Source organism: Homalodisca vitripennis, unplaced genomic scaffold (genome assembly GCF_021130785.1).
Source record: "Homalodisca vitripennis isolate AUS2020 unplaced genomic scaffold, UT_GWSS_2.1 ScUCBcl_1401;HRSCAF=4979, whole genome shotgun sequence".
NCBI classification, from domain to species: Eukaryota; Metazoa; Arthropoda; class Insecta; order Hemiptera; family Cicadellidae; genus Homalodisca; species Homalodisca vitripennis.
The window spans coordinates 54,337-77,007 of NW_025777582.1; the positions used below are offsets into that span (position 1 = coordinate 54,337).

At 34.2% G+C, this 22,671-nt stretch overlaps 2 protein-coding genes across 4 annotated transcripts in view; one reads left to right on the forward strand and one right to left on the reverse strand.

The window, feature by feature from the left end:
* Positions 1-10,318, forward strand: part of LOC124371459 (G-protein coupled receptor 143-like) — a 51,545-nt gene extending 41,227 nt beyond the window's left edge. For both annotated transcript variants that reach the window (XM_046829790.1, XM_046829791.1), the window contains exon 8: positions 7,653-10,318. In XM_046829790.1, coding sequence (XP_046685746.1) covers positions 7,653-7,811 — 159 coding nt within the window. In that variant the 3' untranslated portion in view covers positions 7,812-10,318. The remainder of the gene's footprint in view (positions 1-7,652) is intronic.
* An 84-nt stretch (positions 10,319-10,402) lies between these two features.
* LOC124371458 (peroxisomal acyl-coenzyme A oxidase 3-like) overlaps positions 10,403-22,671 on the reverse strand; it is a 30,944-nt gene continuing 18,675 nt past the window's right edge. For both annotated transcript variants that reach the window (XM_046829788.1, XM_046829789.1), the window contains 8 exons: positions 21,109-21,272; positions 19,766-19,888; positions 16,448-16,568; positions 15,517-15,738; positions 13,929-14,083; positions 13,040-13,172; positions 12,135-12,289; positions 10,403-10,718 (listed from right to left, as the gene is read on the reverse strand). In XM_046829788.1, coding sequence (XP_046685744.1) covers positions 10,617-10,718; positions 12,135-12,289; positions 13,040-13,172; positions 13,929-14,083; positions 15,517-15,738; positions 16,448-16,568; positions 19,766-19,888; positions 21,109-21,272 — 1,175 coding nt within the window. In that variant the 3' untranslated portion in view covers positions 10,403-10,616. The remainder of the gene's footprint in view (positions 10,719-12,134; positions 12,290-13,039; positions 13,173-13,928; positions 14,084-15,516; positions 15,739-16,447; positions 16,569-19,765; positions 19,889-21,108; positions 21,273-22,671) is intronic.

Below are 22,671 nucleotides of genomic sequence, written 5' to 3' on the forward strand. Positions count from 1 at the left end.
CAAACTCTGTCAAGTCATGACCTAATACTTTGTTTAACCCTTTAATGAACAACGCAGTACTAACATTCAAACCATACGGTAGTCTTTTATATTGTAAATTCCTTCCTTCGAAGACAAACGCTACATATTTTCTGGACTCTTTACTTAATTGTGTTTGTAGAAATCCCTGTGATAAAATCTAATGATGTCATGTATTTAACTCCTATAAACTTTTTTAATACATCATCTATGTTTATTGGTGATTCCCTATCTGGTATTATGTGTTGATTCAAATTCCTACTAATCTAGACATATTCTCAATGACAGATCCTTTTTAACTACACACACCAATGGGTTAGAATATGAACTATCAGACTCCTCTATTATGTCTCCTTTCAACATATTTTTCTATTTCCTTTCTTACACCTTCCTTCTTTGAATAAGGTATTGGATAGGATCTTCCTACAAATGGCTTTTCATTTGTTATATTTAATTTGGCCTCATAATTTCTTTATACAACCTGGTTCATCTGAAAAAATATCTTGATTTTTTATCAGTATACTTTTTTAATTTATTTAAATCTTTATTTTCCTTTACTTCACAATGTTCTAATATTTCTAAAACCTGTTTATCCTTCTCATCATTAACTTTATCCTTCATATTTTCTGTATGTGTTTTACATAAAAATTCTATGTTGTTCCAAGAATTTTTCAGCTCATCTTCACTTACTAATGTATTTATTGTAATTGCACCTAATTAACTTTATACCATTGACTATATCCTCTGATTCACAGTTTGATTCAGTAAATTCAACATTTAATACTTCTTCATCTACCTCCAACTTTATCCTACCATGTTCAAAGTCAATTTTTGCATTGTGTTCTCTTAAGAAGTCACATCCTAGTATTATTCCCAAGTTCACTGCTGTAACTACTAGAAAATTTATTTGAAATAATTTATTCTCTATTTCCACCTCTATCATGACCTGTTTATCAAATCTTTTTACTTTTAATACCTGTTACTCCTATTATACTCAAATTTGTTACCGGCAGCTCTAAAAATCTCAAGTACACTTCTTTCTTTTATCTCATTATAATACTTTTCTGACATTATGTCGCCTGGCTTCCTGAATCTATTATCATGTGATACTCCTCTTTATTTATTTTTTCCAAGTATCTCAGGTAGTGCTTCTGCTACTGGTTTATGGAATTTTTATTATAATTATCTTCATTGGTCAATTCATCAAACATGTCATTCTCTGGTATAAAAGCTGTATTCACCCCTAGTCTTAGTCCGGATTTTTTCTTATCTGATCTTATCAGATTTCTAAGCTCATTTGCTAGAATTGTTAGACCCTCTTTATTCAGATGTATTAAATCTTCACACCATTTTCCTTTATAAATATTTCTTTTTCATATAATTTCACATTACAGTCTGTACTATCATAGTTATCTATAATACTTATCTGCCACATCTAACACTGTAATTTTTTCACTATTTTCTTTACTTTTTATGTGTTCATTTATTCTCTCAAGTTTATTTAAATGATACCTGTCATTGTCACCTAAAATTGTTACCAAGATTATTTTATCAGCTTTCTCCAGTAAAACCACTACTAGTTTATCATAATCATTACAAATGCTTTTTACTTCTTTATCCCTTAAATAAATCATTTGTAAATTTTCTAAATTATTTGCATGTTTTAGCTCTCTGGTCAACTGTTCAATTGTCTGACCTCCTATGCATAAGTTAATTCTCTTTCCTCCTTTCTCTCTATATTCACCTCTTAAATTCATTATTTTCTCCCAAATCTCCTAAGTTGAGAATCTCCTATCATTGGTATCCCTCAAAATTAGGTTCCTTTTTCTCAATCGTTTCCTTCATTCTAGCCTGTCCTACCCATTTGTTTTCCATCCTGTTTTCCTCTAGTCATCTATTACCTCTCATACTTCCTCTTCCCCTTGTATATTCATATTGATCTCTCTGATGCCTCGTTTCGTTGTTTTCATACTTTCTTTCTCCTTTCCATAATCATTTGTATCTCTACCCCTATTATTACTTTGTCTTCTCCTATCATTTTCAAACTCTACTCTCTCCCTATTATATGTGTCCCTATTGTAGTATGAGCCTACTCTAGTCAAATTATTTCCTCTAATATTCCCTCTAACTTGCGTCCCTCCATATGGTGTATCTCTAGGTCCTAAATTCTTGTATTGATTTACATTTTTTTATTGAGTGTTGTCTCATTTCTCATATCAAATGATCTGTCATAACTTCTATATGTGTCACTATTCAGTATATTTAAGTTGATTCAACAGGTTTTCTAGATCTTCTGATCTTTCAACATTTTGGGCTGCAGCAATTGCACTACTTATGGTTCTAGGAACATGTTTGCTTATATATGCTAGGAATGTTCCATGGTGTCAATTCTAGTTTCTAAATACTGGCTTTTATTATATAAAATTCCAATACATAGGTTACTAGATTATCAAATCCAACCCTATATGTACCGTTACCCATTAGTTCTTTTTCAAATTTTTTCTGTTCCCCTATGGACCAATATTTCCCTTTAAAACTCCTATAAAACTGTTCAAAGTTTTTCCAATTATTTATGTGCTGTCGTCCCCACTTTCCTGCTTCATTTTTCATATATTTTAAAACTATCAATACCTGGAAGTCCCATCCTTCTCTATATATTTTTTTACAAGCTTCCAAAAATTCCATAGGATGTACATTATTTTTTATTGGATCAAATTCCAATAAGAATATTTCTGTGTTTGCTGGTTGGCTTATTCTCATACCTACCATGCTTTGATTTCTCATCATATTCTCTAGTTGTGTTTGTTTGTTTTCTAAATTTCCCTAAAGTTTCATCCAATCTCTTATTCAGGGATTTTTTCTACTCTATTTCCCATGTCCTCTATTTCCTGTAAACTACTGCCCGTTATTGACTTGTTCTCTACATCCTTACTCGCCTTACCATTTTCTGTATCCTGGTCAAGTTCTAAGTTAGCTCTGTCCCTATCTACCCTACCATTTAATTCATCTAATCTTGTTTTAAATCTCTTATATTTATCTTTTCTAATCTTTGATCTATTTTCTTTTTTATCATCCTCAATGTGTACAAACCTTTCTCAATTTCCCTCATATCTTCTTCTCTTTTATCTTTTAATTTCTTTATCTCCGTAGTAATCTCTCCTCTAACCTGACTTTTAAGTTTTACTCCTCTCACCTTTGTTTTTCTCAGCTTGTTTGCTTATTTCAAGTCTGACCCTCTCCTCCAAGTTCTTTAAGTCTTTATTTATCTCTACTCTCATAGCCTCCGTAATCTCTACTATTTTATTGTTTAACTCACCTCTCCATCTGTTCCATGTCTCGTTTTTAACTGCTCATTACTTCTTTGAATTTCCGTTTTTAGTTCCTCATTATTCTGATCTATTTTATAATTCAGATCCCTTAATTCCTCATTATTTTTCTTTAAACTCCTCATTATTTTATTTTATCCACCTTTTCATTCAAGCCCTTCCTTAATTCCTCATTATTTTTCTTTAACTCCTCATTATTTGTATCCATCTTTTCATTCAGACTATTCTTCATAGTCCTCATGAATGCAATAAGACCTTCATCCCTATCAACTCCTACTGGACTACTGACTCTGCTAACCTCATTTTCTAATGAATTTCTGTCATCTGTTGTCGACACCTCATGTTCTACTGTATTAGGGGGTGACCAACCTAAAAACCCTGTATCTCCTGAGCTATGAAAGATCTATTTCTACTGGTCTAAATATTGGTGCGGGCCCTACATTATTTTGTTCGCCTTCCATTTTGTAGCCTATGTTTAATTTGAAAAATTTCTATTATTAATTTAGGCCTAATATTTGTTTTACTAGCCTACCAGGAAAATTTTACCAATTTAAATTATAACTAGGCTGTGTTCAAAGTTATCAAACTTATAGACTAACAATAATTTATCATACTTCTTCTAGACACACACCTGAAAATACAATGATATAAAAAAAACAGTGATTTTTACTTAGTCTAAAATAGGCTACCACTTAACCTACTTAAATTAGTTGTGGAAGTTGGAGCCCTCCAGTTGGTGCTCCAATTTGCTGCGTATCTTCCCCACGTTGGCTGCGTCAATTTGCTGCGTATTGGTTTTTTAGTGTTGTTGACGCCCCATGTAGTTGTTGCACCATTTTGTTACGAGTCCCACGTTGCAGTGCCATTTTGCTCCGGATGGTGTTGGTCTCCATCTTGCTCAAAATCTGCCCAAAGCTAGCTGCGTCCCCTTGGTACTGCTTGAAACTCTGCCACCTTCCAGATAAACAGTTTACTGTCCCAATCCTTTCCCAATCACTATTCAAAATGTGCTCCCTCTCATTGGTTATGTAAATTACTTTGTGTTGGCTAACTCATACTATTCCAAGTTAATACCAAATTACTATCAAATTTTGAATGTCTGTGGTGTTGTCACCAACAACAAGTCTATATCTATCTCAGGTTTTTAAATAGGTTTGAGTAAGTGGTTAAAAAATTTAATATCACTCCATTAAAGTTCCTATCACACTTCTTTATAAATGGGATACTCAAAGAAAAGTCAAACCAAGTGACCTTGACGTTAATTTATTCCATTTTACACTGTCCCATACATATATAATTCCACTCACCTTGCTTTGATAACTTAAGAATCTAACATAATATCCCATCCTTCATAAAAATTTCAATACACCATAATACAGTTTCCTATTAATTTCATCACTACTATCCCAGGAGAATGCACACAACCTCCTTGCTTCAAGTCTGGAAAGAGAAGAAGGAATCTCCGTATAAAACTACACATACCGATTCAAAACAATACTCATCCCCTCTCCCGTTCAAATCAGCGTTCTTTACGATTAAATATAATTTGATTCTTTTTCTTATAATTGTCGAAATTTATCACGTTCACTATAATTAATCAATTTAAGTCTTTCTATTTTCTTTTTTATTATTTTTTCAAAGCTTTTTATTTAAATTTTTAGCAACATGTGCTTTATGACGTCATCAATATACAAGTCATTTATCCCACAATTGGCTTTTCTGCGTAATTCTATTTAGTACTTTTTTGTAAAACACGAATTTTGGTTATGTTTACTTCATTTTAATTAATTAAATCTTTTTCCCGTATATAAAGTTTAATATATTTCTTCGTTATTAATTAAATGAATCTCAATTCCGACAACATGTGATTCACTGACGTCACAGTCTGCCGATTCACTGACGTCACAGTCTGCCGATTCACTGACGTCATAGTCTGCCAATTCCCCGCGAATATTCAAATGTCGTAATTTGACCTGTTACACCTTTTCTTGGAGTGTAATGTGTTTTCCAATATTTGTCGGATGAGGTTTAGTCTAAAAATCACAAAACCAACTTTTCTTGTTTTGTTTGATTACAATCCTTCACTCCTCTCGTACAACCCCCTTCTTATGTCGTCACTACGTAAGTTACGTTCTGGATTTATTTCACAACACAAAAGGAAACTGACTTGAGAACAATAAACTACACTATTTCTTCATTGTAGAAGAAGAAACTGCACAAAGTGAATGTTTACAGCGTAGCAACAGAATGCGACTGTAGAAGTTGTTAGCGCCAATTGCTGTTGACAGTAGAAATCGCGGGAATCCGTGTGCGGAAAAAACCTTTACAGCCGCTCTGTAGTTGAAATGTTGACTCATAAAACCAACGTCACCAAGGGTCACTTCTTTGGCAGACAGCAATTGAAACTCACAATGGACAGCTGTTCACCATTTACAATGATGACATGAAGGTAGTGGAGTTCCACACCGAATTTCAACCCTCTATAGATCAACTCGTTTGAGTGTTATCATGCGTACTAACGGAGAACTCATATTTGGTTCCTAGAAAAAAAAGAAGAGGCCAACCGCTCAGCCAATAACAACTTGAGGCTAGAAAATTGTTACTTACAGTTTGTTTTGGTCCCATAGACACTGTTTTGTTGCTTCAATTGATAATATTTTTTTAACAGTAGCAGGTTCTGTGACGGAGTAAGATTAATACTATCTACCTTAATTTCCAAAATAGTTTCACACACTCCTCTGTCAACTCTTTTTGAGAAACCTTCCTGTTTTTCTCCTATCTTATTTGCAGCACAAATGCTACCTTTTAAAAACACATTAAGATTACGATCTAGTAAACATGCATATCATTGCCAACTCAGGAGTGCTTCAAGGCTTCAGTTTGGGCTCTTTGTTTTTTCTTTTTTATCAGTCCCATAACATCTATACTGCGCTGTGATGTCCAGTTTTCTGCTGACGATATGATCACTACCGATCGGTGAAGAGTGACAAACTATATTTGCTCAACATTCAGCCATTGATTCTGCTGAAGGATTTGCTGAAATCAACCACGTCTCCCTGAACCTCAGCAAAATCTAAGTAGTTATTTTTAATCGTAAAACTAAAACTGTGCTTTATGGTTACTAAGGGCAGTTGGATTAAGAGAAAGTATGTTGTGCATGATCTTGTTCGCATAGATTCCAAGCTGGATGCAATAGAAAGGTTCCATCATCTGTTGGTCATCTAGTTTAACATATAGTTTATTACAGCAAGAAAAATTGGATTATTAAAAGCCTGTGTATAATAATTTCATCTAACATCACATGAAATTTTACAGAAATCCACAGAATTCAACCTATGGATTGTCATAGGATCCCCTGCCCTACACACAGTACTTAGCTATTTATTCTGTCCGTCCTAATGGGCCACTGGCCTGTCTAAGAATCTTATCAGAGAATAAGGGGGAGAGTCAATACAATACCAGATGGATGGTACTGATAAAAATGCAATAGTCACAGCTAGGATTTGAACCTGCGCTATCTCTAACTCAAATCCAAAGTCTGACTTCTTAGACTGCTCAACTATCAGCATTCCCAAAATATAAACATTCTCACTGAATGCATGTATTCGAGTTAGGCAACTTAAAAAAAGACTCGTGCCACAAGAGTTGGAAAATGTAAATACAAGCCATCTCACCCATTATTTATAAGTGTAAAAATTTTTCCAGTAACATATTTGTTTAAAAAAATGGTTTATGTCACTAGTGGTAATTTACCTGTAATATTAAAATCTTCAAAAATAAATTAAGGCACAAAGACAAAATAGCAGTTCCAAAACCCAATTTAACCATTTTTAGAAAAGGCTTTAGTTTTTTTGGACCGAAAATGTTTAATACAATACCAAAAGAAATGTGTGATTAAAAAAATATACACTTTTTTCAAAACTATTGAAATTATGGCCATTAAGTAAACTAAACATAAATGTTCTTCTGCATTCTATTAGTTAAAATGTTTTATTCACATCAGAGTTGCACATAAGTATAGATTTATATGTAATGCAGACTTTTGATAAATGAGACTTTTTCAATCAAAATTAATTGGTAACATTTTATCTGAGCTATCACGATTTTAATTTAGCATGAAGGAATCTCTGCACAGGCTTTGCCTTTAGAGGCCCTGTACAGTACATTCATAAAAGTATGTTTAACTTTAACTTTTTTTAAATATGTATGTAACACTTTTATGAATAAAGATATTCTTATTCTTAAAAATGTTTACAGGAATTAAATTTTTGTTTACAAGTCCTTGAGAATGTAACGGTACTGTTGCAGGCCGTTGTGAATCCCCTGCAAGCCTTTTTCAACAGTCTGGTTTACCGACGGTCCAGTGAACGGCTGGTTTCTCCATTCCACCGCAAGGCGAACCAGGAGGCGAGCGAGACGACACCGCTCGTGGCAAGCGACATCAACGGCACTTCTCTGGTCTCGTGAGACTCCTCACTTTTAATTCGCTGTAGTGGTATTCTCGCTTTTAACTTACCAACTTGATTGAGTGCAGAGACACTAATTGGTTCCATATAACGGCAGTTTTACATAAACTGTTTTATTAATTTGTAAAAACACATTCCATTGTATCTCACAGAGGTCATATACAATACGAAAATGAGAGATTTTCTCCTTAAACATAAAATAGTTTATTTACTTTCAGAGAAATACAGTGGCTTACTTTATAAAAATTGCAAGGTAGCGTCAGTTTTAAATTGTCCATACTTTGTAAAAGTTTTATATTTAGTATTTTGCTAGGGGTTGCCCAGCCGAAGAGAGCAAAACAACAGTTCATAATACCCAACAGTATAAAATTGCAATTTTGTCAATATCAATTATAACCAAGATGTGATTTCCGCCAATTGTTTGTTGCTTTATAAGGTAAAATGTTTTTATTATCTTATCTAACACTTTTGTAAAAGAGGTGAAAAACGTGAATTATCTTTTATCCTGTTAAAATGGATTAGGTCTGTTTGTTTATTGAGAACAATTCAGATTTTAATACTACTTGTGAAATCATTTTTAGGTAATCAGATACATTTTATTCAATCATGTTCATTTGAAAGTGGTGCAAATTTCCAAGAGTGTTGGATAGATAAGAATATAGAGCAGAGAAGCTCAAATCAGGTATGATCTTAGTCAATTAGATCGGGGTAAAAAAGGAAATCTATCTATTAATCGGTAGCAGTACATTTTGTCAGTCACAGACAATGAAAAATTACTATTAATTCAGAACTACAGAAAACATCTTCTACATTAATATTGCTAGTATTTAATGTAATATTTAATATTAAATATAGTATGTAATACCTAAATTTATATTGTTTTTAAAAGATCTCTTCCTCCACGTCACTTTCTAAATATATTTTATCCAACTCTGTTGTATATTTTTAGTTTTTTTTTGCCTTAATAAAAAGGGGTCCATCACTGTGATTGGAATATTTTTTTATAATTTTTTATGCATTGGTTATTGTACTATGAGATTTTTATTTATGTTAAATGGTTGTTTTATACTCAAAGTAAAATGAACAATAATTTATTGTTAGCTTTTAGTTTATACACTAGTCTATTTTAGTTGTAAAAGAAATGTGTACCTTTCTTATTTTATAAACTTGTTAAAACTTATTACTAAAATAATGTTTTTTATAATACATATAAACTTTACTGTAATGGTTGTGTATAACTTTGTGAGCATCGTGTTTTTGTGGATTTAATATTTGAGGTTGCTCTAATGTAACCTCTGTTGAGTATAATACAAAGTTATTATATAAAGTATGATTTAAAATGTAGATTTATATTTAACTTTGCAATATAATAACCTTTCTAATTCTAACATATAATTTTTAAGTTATTTTGGTTATTTAAAAAATAAATAAATTCGCATAGTTAAAAAACTTTTATTACTTTTTTGGAATATAGAACAGAATATTTATCTTTATAAAAATTATTCTAATTATGTTATAGACAGTAAAATTTAATAGTTTGTAAATGCCTAGATATTTTTAGACAATGTTATAAAATTCACTTTATTGAATAAAATTCATGCTGATGAATAAATGTTGCAACATCAAAATTGTCAATTTAATGGCTAAACAGGTGTTCAAAAACCATTTAATCCTTTCGATGTCATCCTTGTATCCAAACGAATACCATTTTTTATTAAAAAGGAATATGATTGTAAGACAAATATATTAAAAATGGATTATTCTTTCCAAAAAAATATGTTATACATGTCGTTTGTAAGGCTATGCATTCCAGGTCAGGTTTAGCTCTGGCTGTATATTTTTCAACAGTTTCATCGTTTCCGTCTTTTTGGTTTGATTTTTAATTAATTTTTCTACACTGTACTTGTAAAATGCTTCAGTTCTTTTCTACTAACTATTTTACTTAAGTGCAGATTATTCACCAAACTGTAAATTGTAATAAATGTTAATACATTTTATTCCTGTATAATACAATGTGCAAGAATGCATTTTAAAAATATTGTTTTATTTAATAATATTGATACATGAGTGAGAAATTTAGGGTGACTGGGATTAAAAATTAAAAATAAAATTATGAAAACAATATTGCACTTCAATATTTAAATTTATTTTACGTACTGTATGTGTGTGGTTTTTGTAGTATTTTGATTTATCCAGCTTAAAAGATGAAATGTAGAACATTAGTCGTTCAATTGTATAAAGTAAAATTACTTCTTTTGCAATTAAAAGGCGTTGGAAAGATATTCTCTTTCATTCCAAAAATCAAATAAAACAATAATTGGCCAAGTACTTAGTACATGTTTATCTGTTACTACAATACCTTTACCATGTTACGTACATTTATTTTTTGCGTAGTTTACAAAAAACGTAGTTTAATCTAATATAATCATGGTAGCCAATAACTTTTACACCCATATTTTTATATATTAGAATTTTTCAAAGCTCAATAAAATTGTATTTTACAACAAACAAGCTTCGTTTATTTCCAGAAAGGTCTCCCACAACTCCAGTTTTCAGTATAATCTATGAAACTAATAAGGAAAATAGCACAAGTAACTATAAAAAACATATACTTTATTACATTAAAAAATAATCATCATTTTACCCAAATAAACAAATTATGTTTACAAAAATGTATTTAAAGTCTGTAAAATACTTACATAACACGATTACAATATTTGCTTTGGTATTGTATATTTTGGTTTATCAATTTCCCTCATCTAGTACCCGTTAATCTCCCTCATTTTATATGTTAACCTCCCTCATTTTATAACCGAGATCTGTACCTCCCAGACAACTCAGTCCACCAGGCTGGCCTCTGCATGCTGCCCGGGGACTGCAAAAAGGCTTGCTGCAAGTTCTTGTACACCTGGAAATGTTTTATTAAAGTATTATAAAAGTGTGTACCGTACTTTTATAACATACATACAACTAGCCTATAATCTAGCTCTATTTTTGAGCAATCGTTTTATAGATTAGATACATTGCTATTAACACAAGACATCAAGCAAAAAAAATTGGTTTTCAATTGAACCTAAATTTCTTGCACATACAAGATCTAAAATTTAAAAAGGTTGCTATTTACATTATTGGAGAAAAAGAAAGCAGTGATAAATGGAAGAAGAGTAGCACCTAGTACGAGGTATGTTCAGGAGATCATAGAGTGGATGCGCCAGGTTACCTACAAAACAAAAAAATAATGCGCCTTCTGAAGTGATGAATGGTGTTCTGATGCTGCATGACGCCATTGATTGCTCGCGATCTATGACTGAAGAGCGGATCACAGAGAGTACTTTTGAAAGAAAAAAGAACAGCTGATGTAGCAGCCAGATCACACCTAAAATGCAAGTCACGTTCAGTCAGACACCTTTGCAAATGGCCTTGATGGTGGGAACACCCACACCTGCTGCAAACCGAGGAGCAATTGGCCCAGTTAAGAACAGCAAAGGTTTGAAGAAGGAAAGGCCAGATGAGACCAAGCGGAGGCAGTAGCGTCTCCTGAAATATTCCCACGGCGACCTCCCTCCGACTCTCACGTGCATTTACCAAACATCTGGGCTATCCAACAAAGCAGGAAAAATCGGCAGAAGGCCAAAAAGCTCTTTGTGGCTGATGTAGCAGTAGCAGGATTGACACCAATTCCACAGCCAACCATCAATAAGAAAGGAAGAAGGGTGGCTAACGGACTTCTGATCAAGCCTATAGAAGGGAAGACATTCGCTCAGGTTCTTGGAGAGACCCGAGCATAGACTGAGGTAAGTTGGATGTTGCTGAAGGGCTTGGCACTGGAAGGCATTTGTTTGGGTTAGGTGTGTGGACTTCACTCCCAACGAGAGTATCGTAGACTTCTGGACAAAGATTGACAATTTGGAGAGCGTTTGATGGTAATATCGTGGTCACCACCGATGACTTTAATGCCAAAGTTTTGGAGTGGGGTTTGACCCATACAAATGCCAGAGGAAGATACATTCTTGAGATGGTTGCAAGAACAGGACTCGCTGTGATCAATGAGGGAAGTGTATTCACTTTGCGCAGACCGGGATACACCCAGACAATACTGGATATTGTGTTATCATTTATATAATTTAAACAATTGATTATTTATTAAATATGCTTTTGAATTTTGTGTAAAACATTAATGGTTAACATGTCTGCATACAAGTTGATTTTCAATGTTAGCCGTTACAGCAACGTGATGGAACTCGTTGAAAATGAATGTTTGCCAGTATTAGGGTTAAAATTATAAAACACCCAAAATATCCATCAGACAATTAATATGACTCACCTCTCCGTTAGAGTGGCCAAGGGCAGAGTTGAGCACAAAGTCTGGGGGAGCGACAGAATCTACGAGAGCCACCGCCTCCAGTCTGAGCTGATCACAGAGGCTGAGGATGGCCGACTGTATCAGCTGACTCTCGGCAGGACCTTGAATGTAGCCACCTGTTCAAACAGGTCGTTTAAAGGTTTCGACTGTCAAACCGTCTGGCCATCCATAAAATAACAACTTGTAACAAAAAATATATCAGATTTAAAATTTAATACAAACATTTTTAGGCACCCACAACAACTTATAACCATTGTCAAATCTTTGTAAACTAACGAAAACTAACAATTGACATCAATTTTAATGAATTCTGTGATGGTGCGCTAATGTGAAGTTAGCATGTTTTAACCTTGAAAAAATAAGATTGACTTTTTACGCCTACTATTAGAGTATTAGAAGGGGGACGGTTCGATTACTCCACTGATCGTTGGCCCAACGACCCTCCTGGAAGAAATTTAATTTTTGCAGAGGGTTGTTGGGCCCAACGACCCTATTTTGTTCAGTTTCTGTAAATTGTAAATATAGGGTTGTTGGTCCAACGAACCTTATAGTTTTTATTTACTGGTATAGGTTCATTGGGCCAACGGTCAGTGGTGTAATTGGACCATGAATTAATAATATTAAGCAATAATATTTAAACGGGGTCGTTGGGCCAATGACCCCTTTTAGTTATGTATTACTTTATGAAACAAATCAGTCCGATTACACCACTGATCGTTGGGCCAACGACCCTCTTATTTAAAACTAAACTAATGTTTGGGTCGTTGGGCCAACAATCGGTGGATTAATCGAACCAGACCCATTAGAAGGACTAAGTTACCTAAGTTAGTATAAGTTTAATATTAAAATGCAAACAATAACGTTACCTTGGTACAAGTAGACCAGATGTTTCTCTATGCTGGTGAGTGCGTACAGAGCGCACAGTTTGGTTAGAACGGCTCTGATGTTACCGTCGGTGGCTTGACAACAAAGATCCCAGAAGCACTGAATTATATAATGCTATAAGCAAACAGGTTGCATTGAAAAGTCCGTTGTAAAGTAATATTATCAGATACAATAATCACATAAAGGTGATTTATTAAAATGGTAATTCACCTAACTTTCAGAACTAAGTGAACATAGGAGAATCGAAAATTAAATATTTATCTTAAATACTGTTTATACTGTTTTAAATCAAAACTGTGTATTAAATTAGCTTATTGTCTATTAAATCAGTAAAGTCTGGAAATTACACAGATTTATCTTAAGAGACAAGTAAATTTAAAATTGCTCTAATTTGATTTTCTAACCTAATTTGCGTAATCAAAATGTTGATTCTTTAATGACTGTTGAAAATACAAGTTTTTGTTTTTAAAGATAATTTCAAAATAATAACCACAAATTTAAACTTGATACAATTTCATTTTTTCATGAAACTTGATCATGGACATGTTGGCCCCTCGACTGAACAAATCAACTATAAATAGGTTCTTACCTTTTGTCAAAGTACGTCAAACCTGTGAGTGATGCAGAGAAATTCTAGATGTTTTTGCATTCAGCCGATTTGGCAATACATGTACTTATTTGTGTAAATGTGTTTGTGAACTATGTTTGCCTATTTTTTGTAATGAATGTTTTTTTTGGAACTGTTTTCACTACGTCTCAATTCGTTTCCGATGATCGATGCTCCGATAACCAGTGTTTTACTGTACTTGCAAAATCCTAACCATTCTAATTATTCACAGTATGATCAGGATGTTACAGAGTTTGACCAACCTCAATATAAACGATGGAGAGGGTCCGAGCGTTGAACACCTGGGAATGGTTGCGTGCGGTGAAGGAGTCTTTGCCGAGTTTTACGTGAGCGTTGTAAGTTTCTGATGTTTTCTGGACTAGCCAGCACACCAGCCACTGGTACGCTTGCAGAATCACTGAACAGTTCAAATCATCCATAAATTGGTTACATGAAGATTTTTTACCATTTCAGCTGGACAAAACAAATGAGCAATTGTTAACTTCAAGAGAGTTTTGAACGACCAAAAAGGGTAACATGATTCTAAAACTAATTAATTTTACAAAATAATAAACATTTGCCTTGTCTTTAAATTCAGAGTTGAAAGGAGTTAGAATTATGCCAAGAAATAATTGATTGTCTTAATATATAATGTTATGTAAATCATTAATAAAAAGTGTATTATTTTAATTAATAATGTTTAAGTTTACAATATTGTGCTGTAGTTATCAAGACAGCATATGGAGAGAGGAGAGGTAGATGACAATTTAATTAAATTAAACAAATTAATAGACAAAAATTTAATTATTTAATGACAATGCTCAACTGGCAATGTCCACGATTAAAGGTAACTAAAACAAAATTAGTCTTATAATAATAAAATAAACGGTATTTCTTGCTTTAAAATTTAAAGTGATAACCTACATATGTTGAACCATTGAAAATGTTCTTACTAATGAAATTAATTTTGTGTAATAAGTCCTGCTATTTTTCTTGGGTCCAATTTATTAAATTAAACGTTCATACATAAAGAGAACCAATAATTTCATCCAACTGGATATAGGTCACATAAAGAACTTGAGAAACTAGTGCAATTAGTTTTTCTTTGAAATTATTCGTCGTTGATGATCAATCCTGGGATAATATTGCTTGTGAATCTTTGAAATTCGAGTGATTCAAAAAAATACAACTGATTGCGTACTCCCTACGATAACAATGAGTAAGCCAAATCCACTGAACTTACTTAAGCCTCTTGTATCAATGAGTTTCAAACCAGGATTGGCTGCTTCTTAAATGTTTATTGAGATGAGTATTTAATCTATTTAACTATATTTATTTATGAAACTATTATTGAATCAGAAGATGTTTGCACAGCCATACACAAAACCCCCTCACTTTACCGACGACTGTTTTTGTACTGTTGAAATCAAACAGAACATTGTCTTCTGAGTCTAGAGAAAAAAAGATTGGTGCTACATACAGACTGTGTCAATTTATAATAGTGGTAACAGACTATAAAAATATACCAGAGATGTAACAAGCTATTTGTGATTAAAGTAGCCACCACCAAACAGGGGACTATCATTCATATTGTTTCACTTCAGTGATAATCACTGTATCCTACATATAGAGATAATAACCAAAGAAGGAAAGGAAAAGAGGACGATGGAAAAAGAGCAGGATTGCATCTGCAATTGGAAGTAAAAAACAAAAAAAAAGATCGACAATAATCTCTAGAAAACACAAAAATGAACTTCAGTAGACAATATAAAATAAATATACAATAATAAAGAAGAAAATAGAGAATCAACATGGAAACATAATAGATAAAGATGACAAAGAACAACCAACCTGGTGGGTGACATAGATCTGCCTCTGTACGAGCCGCCATCTTGTCAGGTTGTGTCTGGTAGAGGAAGGAGACAGAGCCGAGGGGAGAGGGAAAGCGTGAGTTGTCCCTCCGCCGCCACAACTGCAGCAGCCAGTTGCTGGCCTGTTGCTGCAACACATTGTTCTCCCCTTCGTACGTGCAGTTACTGTCGTTATTGTTCCTCAACTCCCCCAAACCGGCACCTGAGACACACCATTATTAGCTCAAACCCAAACATTTGTCCACTAGTCTAATGGCAAATTATAGCAAAGTATTATTGGACATAGGCTCCCAAAAAGAATTGGCTCATAGCCAGGTGGAAACCATTATTATGTTGAAAATGGCTGACGCAGACTAAAAACAGTTGACACATGAAGGCTGCCTGGAAAGTATCTGCTGATTACTCCTTATCTATGGCAGCTAATGTTATCAGATTCAGCAAGCATTATCTCTGTATCCTCCTGGATGCACAGAGAATATCTCATTCATACCTCTAATAAGTCACATCAGTCAATGTTCTTCTTCTCTTCTTCTATGGGGCGGCCTATTGCCATACACTTAAGCCAATGGCCTTTTGCGCACACCATAAGGCCTACCAGTCTATGATTTCAGCAGTTCTACAAACCGCAGAAAACAACCTATCAGGTCCTCCTGGAGAAATTCACCACCCTTGTCCAAACTACCAAAGATGGCATACCGCTCCCTTGCTATTGCAGGACAATCAAAGAGCAGATGTTCAGCAGTTTCCTCCTGCTCATCACACATTCTACAGAGCGGATCCTCCCAAAGGATGCAGACTCTGTGAAGATGCTTCCTCAGGTGACCATGACACGTGTTGAATGCATGTAAAGCTTCAACGTAAAGCATTTTAAACTACAACAAAGATAAATTGAGAATTTAGAGCTGTCTCACATTTAAGGTATCCGTGACCTCCACAGGCTTCCCTGCACTCCTGTATCGCCTGGGCTGCAGTCCAGCTGCAGACTGCCTTGGCTGCCGACGTCACAGCATGCATCTCCAGCAGCTCGTCTGCCTGTCACAACAACACTAATTACTAGGTACCTATACATTTAGATTTGTAACAGATTGTAATATGAATATAGGTTTTATTTTGATAAATCAGGAATAATAATCAATTTCTGAACTGGTGGAAATGAAATAAACTCGGTATTTTGAAACGTAAGGGTAAACAGTATTTTAGAAAATTGTAAATGACAAGAAAGAGAGGTCGCCAAATAAGGTAATTAGTACGGTGTAATTAGACCTAAACCTAACATCCAAAGTAAAAGTTTTCCTCCAACACCAAATTGCTCTACATAGTCCCCTTATTCTATGGTAAAAAGTTACACCATTTTGAGCGTCGGGTTTGGGGGTGAGGGGGTGGAATTTGAAAAATCACTAGTTTTTTTAGTTTTTCGTAAATATTTCAAAAACTAAGCGGTTTTATCCTAAACATTGTTATATACAAAAATGTTCTACGTTAAATTTTAAATAAGAATGGTCCTTTTCATAATCACTCTAAATTGTACGGTTCAGAGTTACAGACAGTGTAAATGTTAACTTTTTTGTAATTTTGATAATTTTTTTTTAAAAAAAAATAAGCTTCGTAAAAGAATGATGCTATTTCAGTGGCCGGTGGTATGTTAGTGATAAGCCCTTGAAGGGACGACAACCTCACCACCTTATCAAGGGGCACTCTTTTTTAAGGGAAAAGAGGCTTCCACAGGCCTAGGCCATACAAACCTGTGGTACGGAGAAACCCACCCTGAACTTTCTACGAACATTGCAACATAAATTCACTTCTTAAGCATAAATATCTTTCAAATTTGGAATGTTCAAATTTCAAAATTTGGAGCACATTATCCTCCTCCTCTAGCTCGTCGTCTAAGATGTTATTATTGTCCATGTTATCACATGCTTGGCCTGAGCAATTGCTGCATATGCTAGTGCAGTTTAGACCACTCCTTCTGCATTCACAATTACGAACGCATTCATCTTTGCAAGTACACATTATAAGGGACAGTAATTCCTGGGGGGCTGCAGGACGTGCTGTTGTAATTGATGTCAGGTGGTCGCCAATCTTCTTCCAACCCCACTCGAGTGGATCCTTATCTTCATCCAGCCACTGTTGTACCTGGTGGTAGGTCCTAAATGAATGCTGTCTGGACGCTCCTGAAGTGGGGGGTAGTGCATCCAACTTCAGTAATGCATGTATAGGCTGCTTTGCAATCGCTTTCAAGTAGGACGGGTAGCGGAGACAATCTAGATCTTCAGTGGTTCTTGGCTCTAAACATTGCAAGTAGGAAGTAATTTCCTGCATCAGAACACTGCACTGGGGTCGGCTTTGGGGTTGTTGAAGACCAGAAGTTTTTTCACGAAGAACGTTGTTGGCTTGAACTTTCCTATAAGGTGCAATTTTTCCCTTCTTATAGACAGCAGACACATTGTCACATCCTGTGAAGGCGTATGTAACCAGAAGTACATCTTTCCCCATCCCCAATGCCTTGCTGAATGTCAGAAATAGGACATTTTTTTGTTTAAAATTTCATGTAGAATATTTTTGTATATAACACTCTTTGTGCTAAACAGCTTAGTTTTCAACCAATTTCCAAAAAACTAAAAAAACTACTAAATTTCCTACTTTTTCTCCCCCTCCCCCCCCAAACCCGACGCTCAAAATGGTGTAACTTTTTACCAAACAATAAGAGGGTTATATAGAACAATTTGGAGTTGGAATAAAACTTTTACTTTGGATGTCAAGGTTAGGCCTTTTTTTAGGTTAATAACACCGTACTAAATAAAATGTTTACCGAGCTGGCTTCTGATTGGTTAGCGGAATCGTGTGAGAGTGGGGCAAATAATGGAATAACCAGCAGGCACTTGAGCAGTAAGGGACCTACAGCCAGTCACGGCCAGCTTGATCACCATGTGGCGATGGATCCAGGATTTCGTCAGTCATGAATTACCAAATTAGTATCTTATCATAAACTCTAATTATGATTCTAAATTTTGAATAACAGGAAATTTTCTTTTACTGTTTAAAGTTTTGAAACAAACCTGATTAAAATTTTTAACTGAACAAATGACAATTTTTTTTATTTGTCCTGAGTGAACTCGAGTCCTAAATTAGTATTTCAATTGACTTTTAAACAATTCAGAATTGAATTAAATACAATTTCAAGAATTCCTCAACAACTCACTTTGACTTTAAGTGATTTGAAATTCTACTTCAGTCCATCATTTTTAACATCCCAGCAGAGCGCATGGCGACCAACTTGACCACAACAGAGTAGATAGCATCAGATTGTACATTAAGTTGCGTCTCACATACCAATCATTAGTTTGTGTAATAAGCTCTCTAGAGTTACCTATTTAATGAAAAATTAAGATATTTTGTTAATAAATCTATTCTAATCCCAGCCTACTATAATTTTTTTAATTCTCACCCGATTTATGTAATTACACTATGGAGAAATAAAGGCCAGTTCAGACAGAGCTTCTTGTTCACCAAGTTTTAAGGAGCTACACAAATTATGACGTTTCCCGGCTTGTATATTTTTCGTTGCTTAGTCAGTGTTAGGGAAAACTTAAATAATTTCAAACGTGGATTACATATCCGTACTTTACATACAAGAAATAATAATTTATTGGAACAAGTACTTTTAGATTGGAAAAAAGAAAAAGAAGCCATGTTTTTATGAAAAAAGGCTATTTAATAAACATCCTCAAGAAGCTTGAAATGTCAATCTGAATAGATTTAAGTTAGTTAAATGTACATGGTTAAAACGTAATGGCTTTATTCCATACATGACTACTTAGCCTGTGATATTAGCACAGTTAAATATTGAATGTAAATAACTTTAATTGTTTATTATATTTGTTTCGATTTTATCATTTTTTTTTATGTGTAGTATTTTAATTTTATTTAATTTAGATAAAAATTTAAAATGTTTTTAATTTCATAAAAAAGTAATTTACAAAATTTAGGTTCTCTTTTTTATCAATTACATTATTGTTATCAAGTGAAGGAATATATTGATCATGTCTAATGTATAAAAAACATGTCAATAAAACATCTTGAATAAGTATCGTTTACAGAATTTATATCCATTTCTTTCACTGTTTCAGAAATGAATTTTACCATTACAATTTGATTTGTACTAATTAGAAACCAGATCATTTTTAGATTTACATTAAATGATATTATAACTAAAAATAGGTTATTCTAACCTTACTGAGCATTTCTGCTGGATCTTCCAATGCTTGGGAGATGTGAAACTGTCTCGTGTTGACCGCTCGAGTAAAAGCCTTGAAGGCAAACAGGGCTGCGAGGTGCGGAAACAGTCTCCATTGCTGCCAACACGGTGAAATTGTAAAACTCCTTTTTAGTGTTAAATGAAGAAACATTAGTGGTAATATTCTTTATGAAACCATATTATCATGGTAAGTTGTTAAACTAAAAATTTGAATATGTTTTTGAACACATTGCTTAAATGACAAAAAGTGTAAAATGTTTCCACTAACTTTTTCTTCTTTAGTTCAAACATTTATTCTATCTTTTAAACACACGTTTTCTGTTAATTCTAGATTTGGATGTTATCTATTGTTTCATTTTCTTTTTTGGGCAAAATCTTTTCCAAAATATAACAACTTTTTCTAAGTTCGTTTTGTTGAAGATGTGATTTAATATTTAATAAATAAAATAATTGGTGAACATTTAATAAAAACAACTGGAATCTTTTAAAGATAACTTTGATCTTGATTACATGAACATAATGTTTTAGGTAAAATTTATAATTTTGGGGTGTTTTTAAATACCTTAATTTTTTAACTGCTAACAATAAAGTGGTTCTCTCAATATAGCCCATATTATGTGGCAATGTGTTTCAAAATCATATTATTATTATGATCGGTATCACATTTTTTATTCCATTTTCCCCAAAATTAAAATTCAATCTTTTAACTGATATTTTTAGAGATACAGTTTAAGCTTTTCTGTGAAGAATAAATAGGAATGGGCAATATAAATAGTACATGTTCTAATGAAATAATAAAACAGTTTCATTGTATGTTTATTTTTAACCAAAAAATATATTTTTAGAAAATAATTTTAATTTTTTAAAATGTCTGGATATTAACTAACTATTTGTTTTAATCGGTTCAATGATTTGATTAGAGCTGATGCTTACACAATACACAAACATAATTATTATATATACGTATAAGTATGGACATTTTTTGTAAAACCCACATTTTGGAGTCAGGGGTCTCAAAACAGATATTATACTGAGAGCCATAATTTGATTTATTAACATCTAATTATTTTGTATTCAATTACAAGTAAATGAGAGAAAGTAAAAAAGTGGAACCTGGTGAAATAATATTTTACTTCCCTTACTATATATGAGTACTGAAGTACAAATTGCATCCACAGAAATGTTCTTCTTCCGGATAACACAATTGACTCAGTACCTCAAAATTAAACAATATACCAACAATAAAAGAATATATTTGGAACATAACCTTAGTACACTCAAACTGAATCACCGAATCACAACTAGAAGCAGCACTACCTGAAGTTGATATTCGATGATGGAGAGCTCAGGGCCCTCACCCGGCCCGAACTGTCTCCGAGCTGCCGAGTACCTGACTGCGATGCTGATGGCGTTGGTGAGATATGCCACTGCCAGGTTACACACCCCGATCCGTCCACCGATGAGCGTACCCAGCGCAGCTCCTGCGTCATCCAACATTCACTCTCATTATCAAACATTTTGTACACATTAAATAATAATGATGATAAATAGTTTGTTAATTTGGATAGTAAATTTAAGTACTAAAAGAAAGATACATTTCAAATTTTTGGCCCATGTCGGAATGTCGTGTAGAGAACGTATATCAAAAACAGTGAGTTCTATCACAAAAATCTGACTATTATGAAGTTGGTGCCATTTTGAAAGTTCATTGAAAATCCTGTTTCAATTTGTGATTTGTTTGATGAATGTAAATTTATTAAACATTCGTCGACAGGTCTGTGAGGTATACAGAAAAATGTGATGGATTATTTAGTGGTAGAAGATTGGAGTGGCAATTCAATGATGGATGTTAAAATGTTCATCACGATTAACAAAATTGGCGTCCAAATGAGAGTCCTTCTTTGATTAATGAAGAACTTTTTTTTTTCCCTTCCTGAGGGAAGAGGACAGTTTGTCCCCGCACTTAGTCCTATAAAGGACCTTTGCGCCTCCCTTACTTTAATTTGTGCCCTCAAAGACCGAGGCTTTTGCAAAAACCAATCAGATTTAAGGGCTCCTGTTCTCTAATGTCCTTGGGGCTGAGGAGATATGCTCCCAAGTATCTTTTCCAAGTCTCTACGATGGCAGGACAATCCAACCAAATGTGCTCCGCTGACTCCTCCTTTTCTCCACAGAGTCTACATTCGCTGCTCTGACTAAGGCCTACCTTCATAAGGTGCTTCCTCAGAGGGCCATGTCCTGTCAAAATTTCTAATATCAGTCTTATATCCTCCTTATTCTGGTCTAGGAGAGCTGTCCACCCTTTAGCGTAAGGAGAGATAAACAATTTGGATAGTCTTAAACCTGAGGCTCTACTCCAATTCTTGTGTCTTGTCCTCTTTTCCCAATCTTTGACCAGAGCTTTAATGTTTGGAGAAGGCTATCCCACAACCTGGCTCAGGCCCCACCAATGTGGATTCTGCTCCCTTTTTGGCGAGGATGTCCGCTTTTGCATTCCCATGAATTCCTTCATGACCCGATACCAAAACCGAGTGTTACTCTGTTATTTGTTGCCAGCACTGCTAGAGCATTCCTGCATTCCCAGACCACTTTCGAATCAATCGAACAGGTATCCAGTGCCTTCAGTGCAGCCTGACTATCAGAAAGTATTAGGTATGATAATCCTTTTGTCCTCAATTGTGTGAGTCTTCTCGAACATGAGTCTATTGCCATGACCTCCGCCTGAAAAACCGTGGCATGTCTTCCTACGGGCACAGCCATGTCAACTCCAGGTCCATGTATTCCGTATCCTGCCCCTAGAGTCTAGGAGTGAACCATCAGTGAAAAAACTTCAGGACTCCTTTTGTAGGGTAGGCCTCCCTTTTAATCCATTTCTCCCTA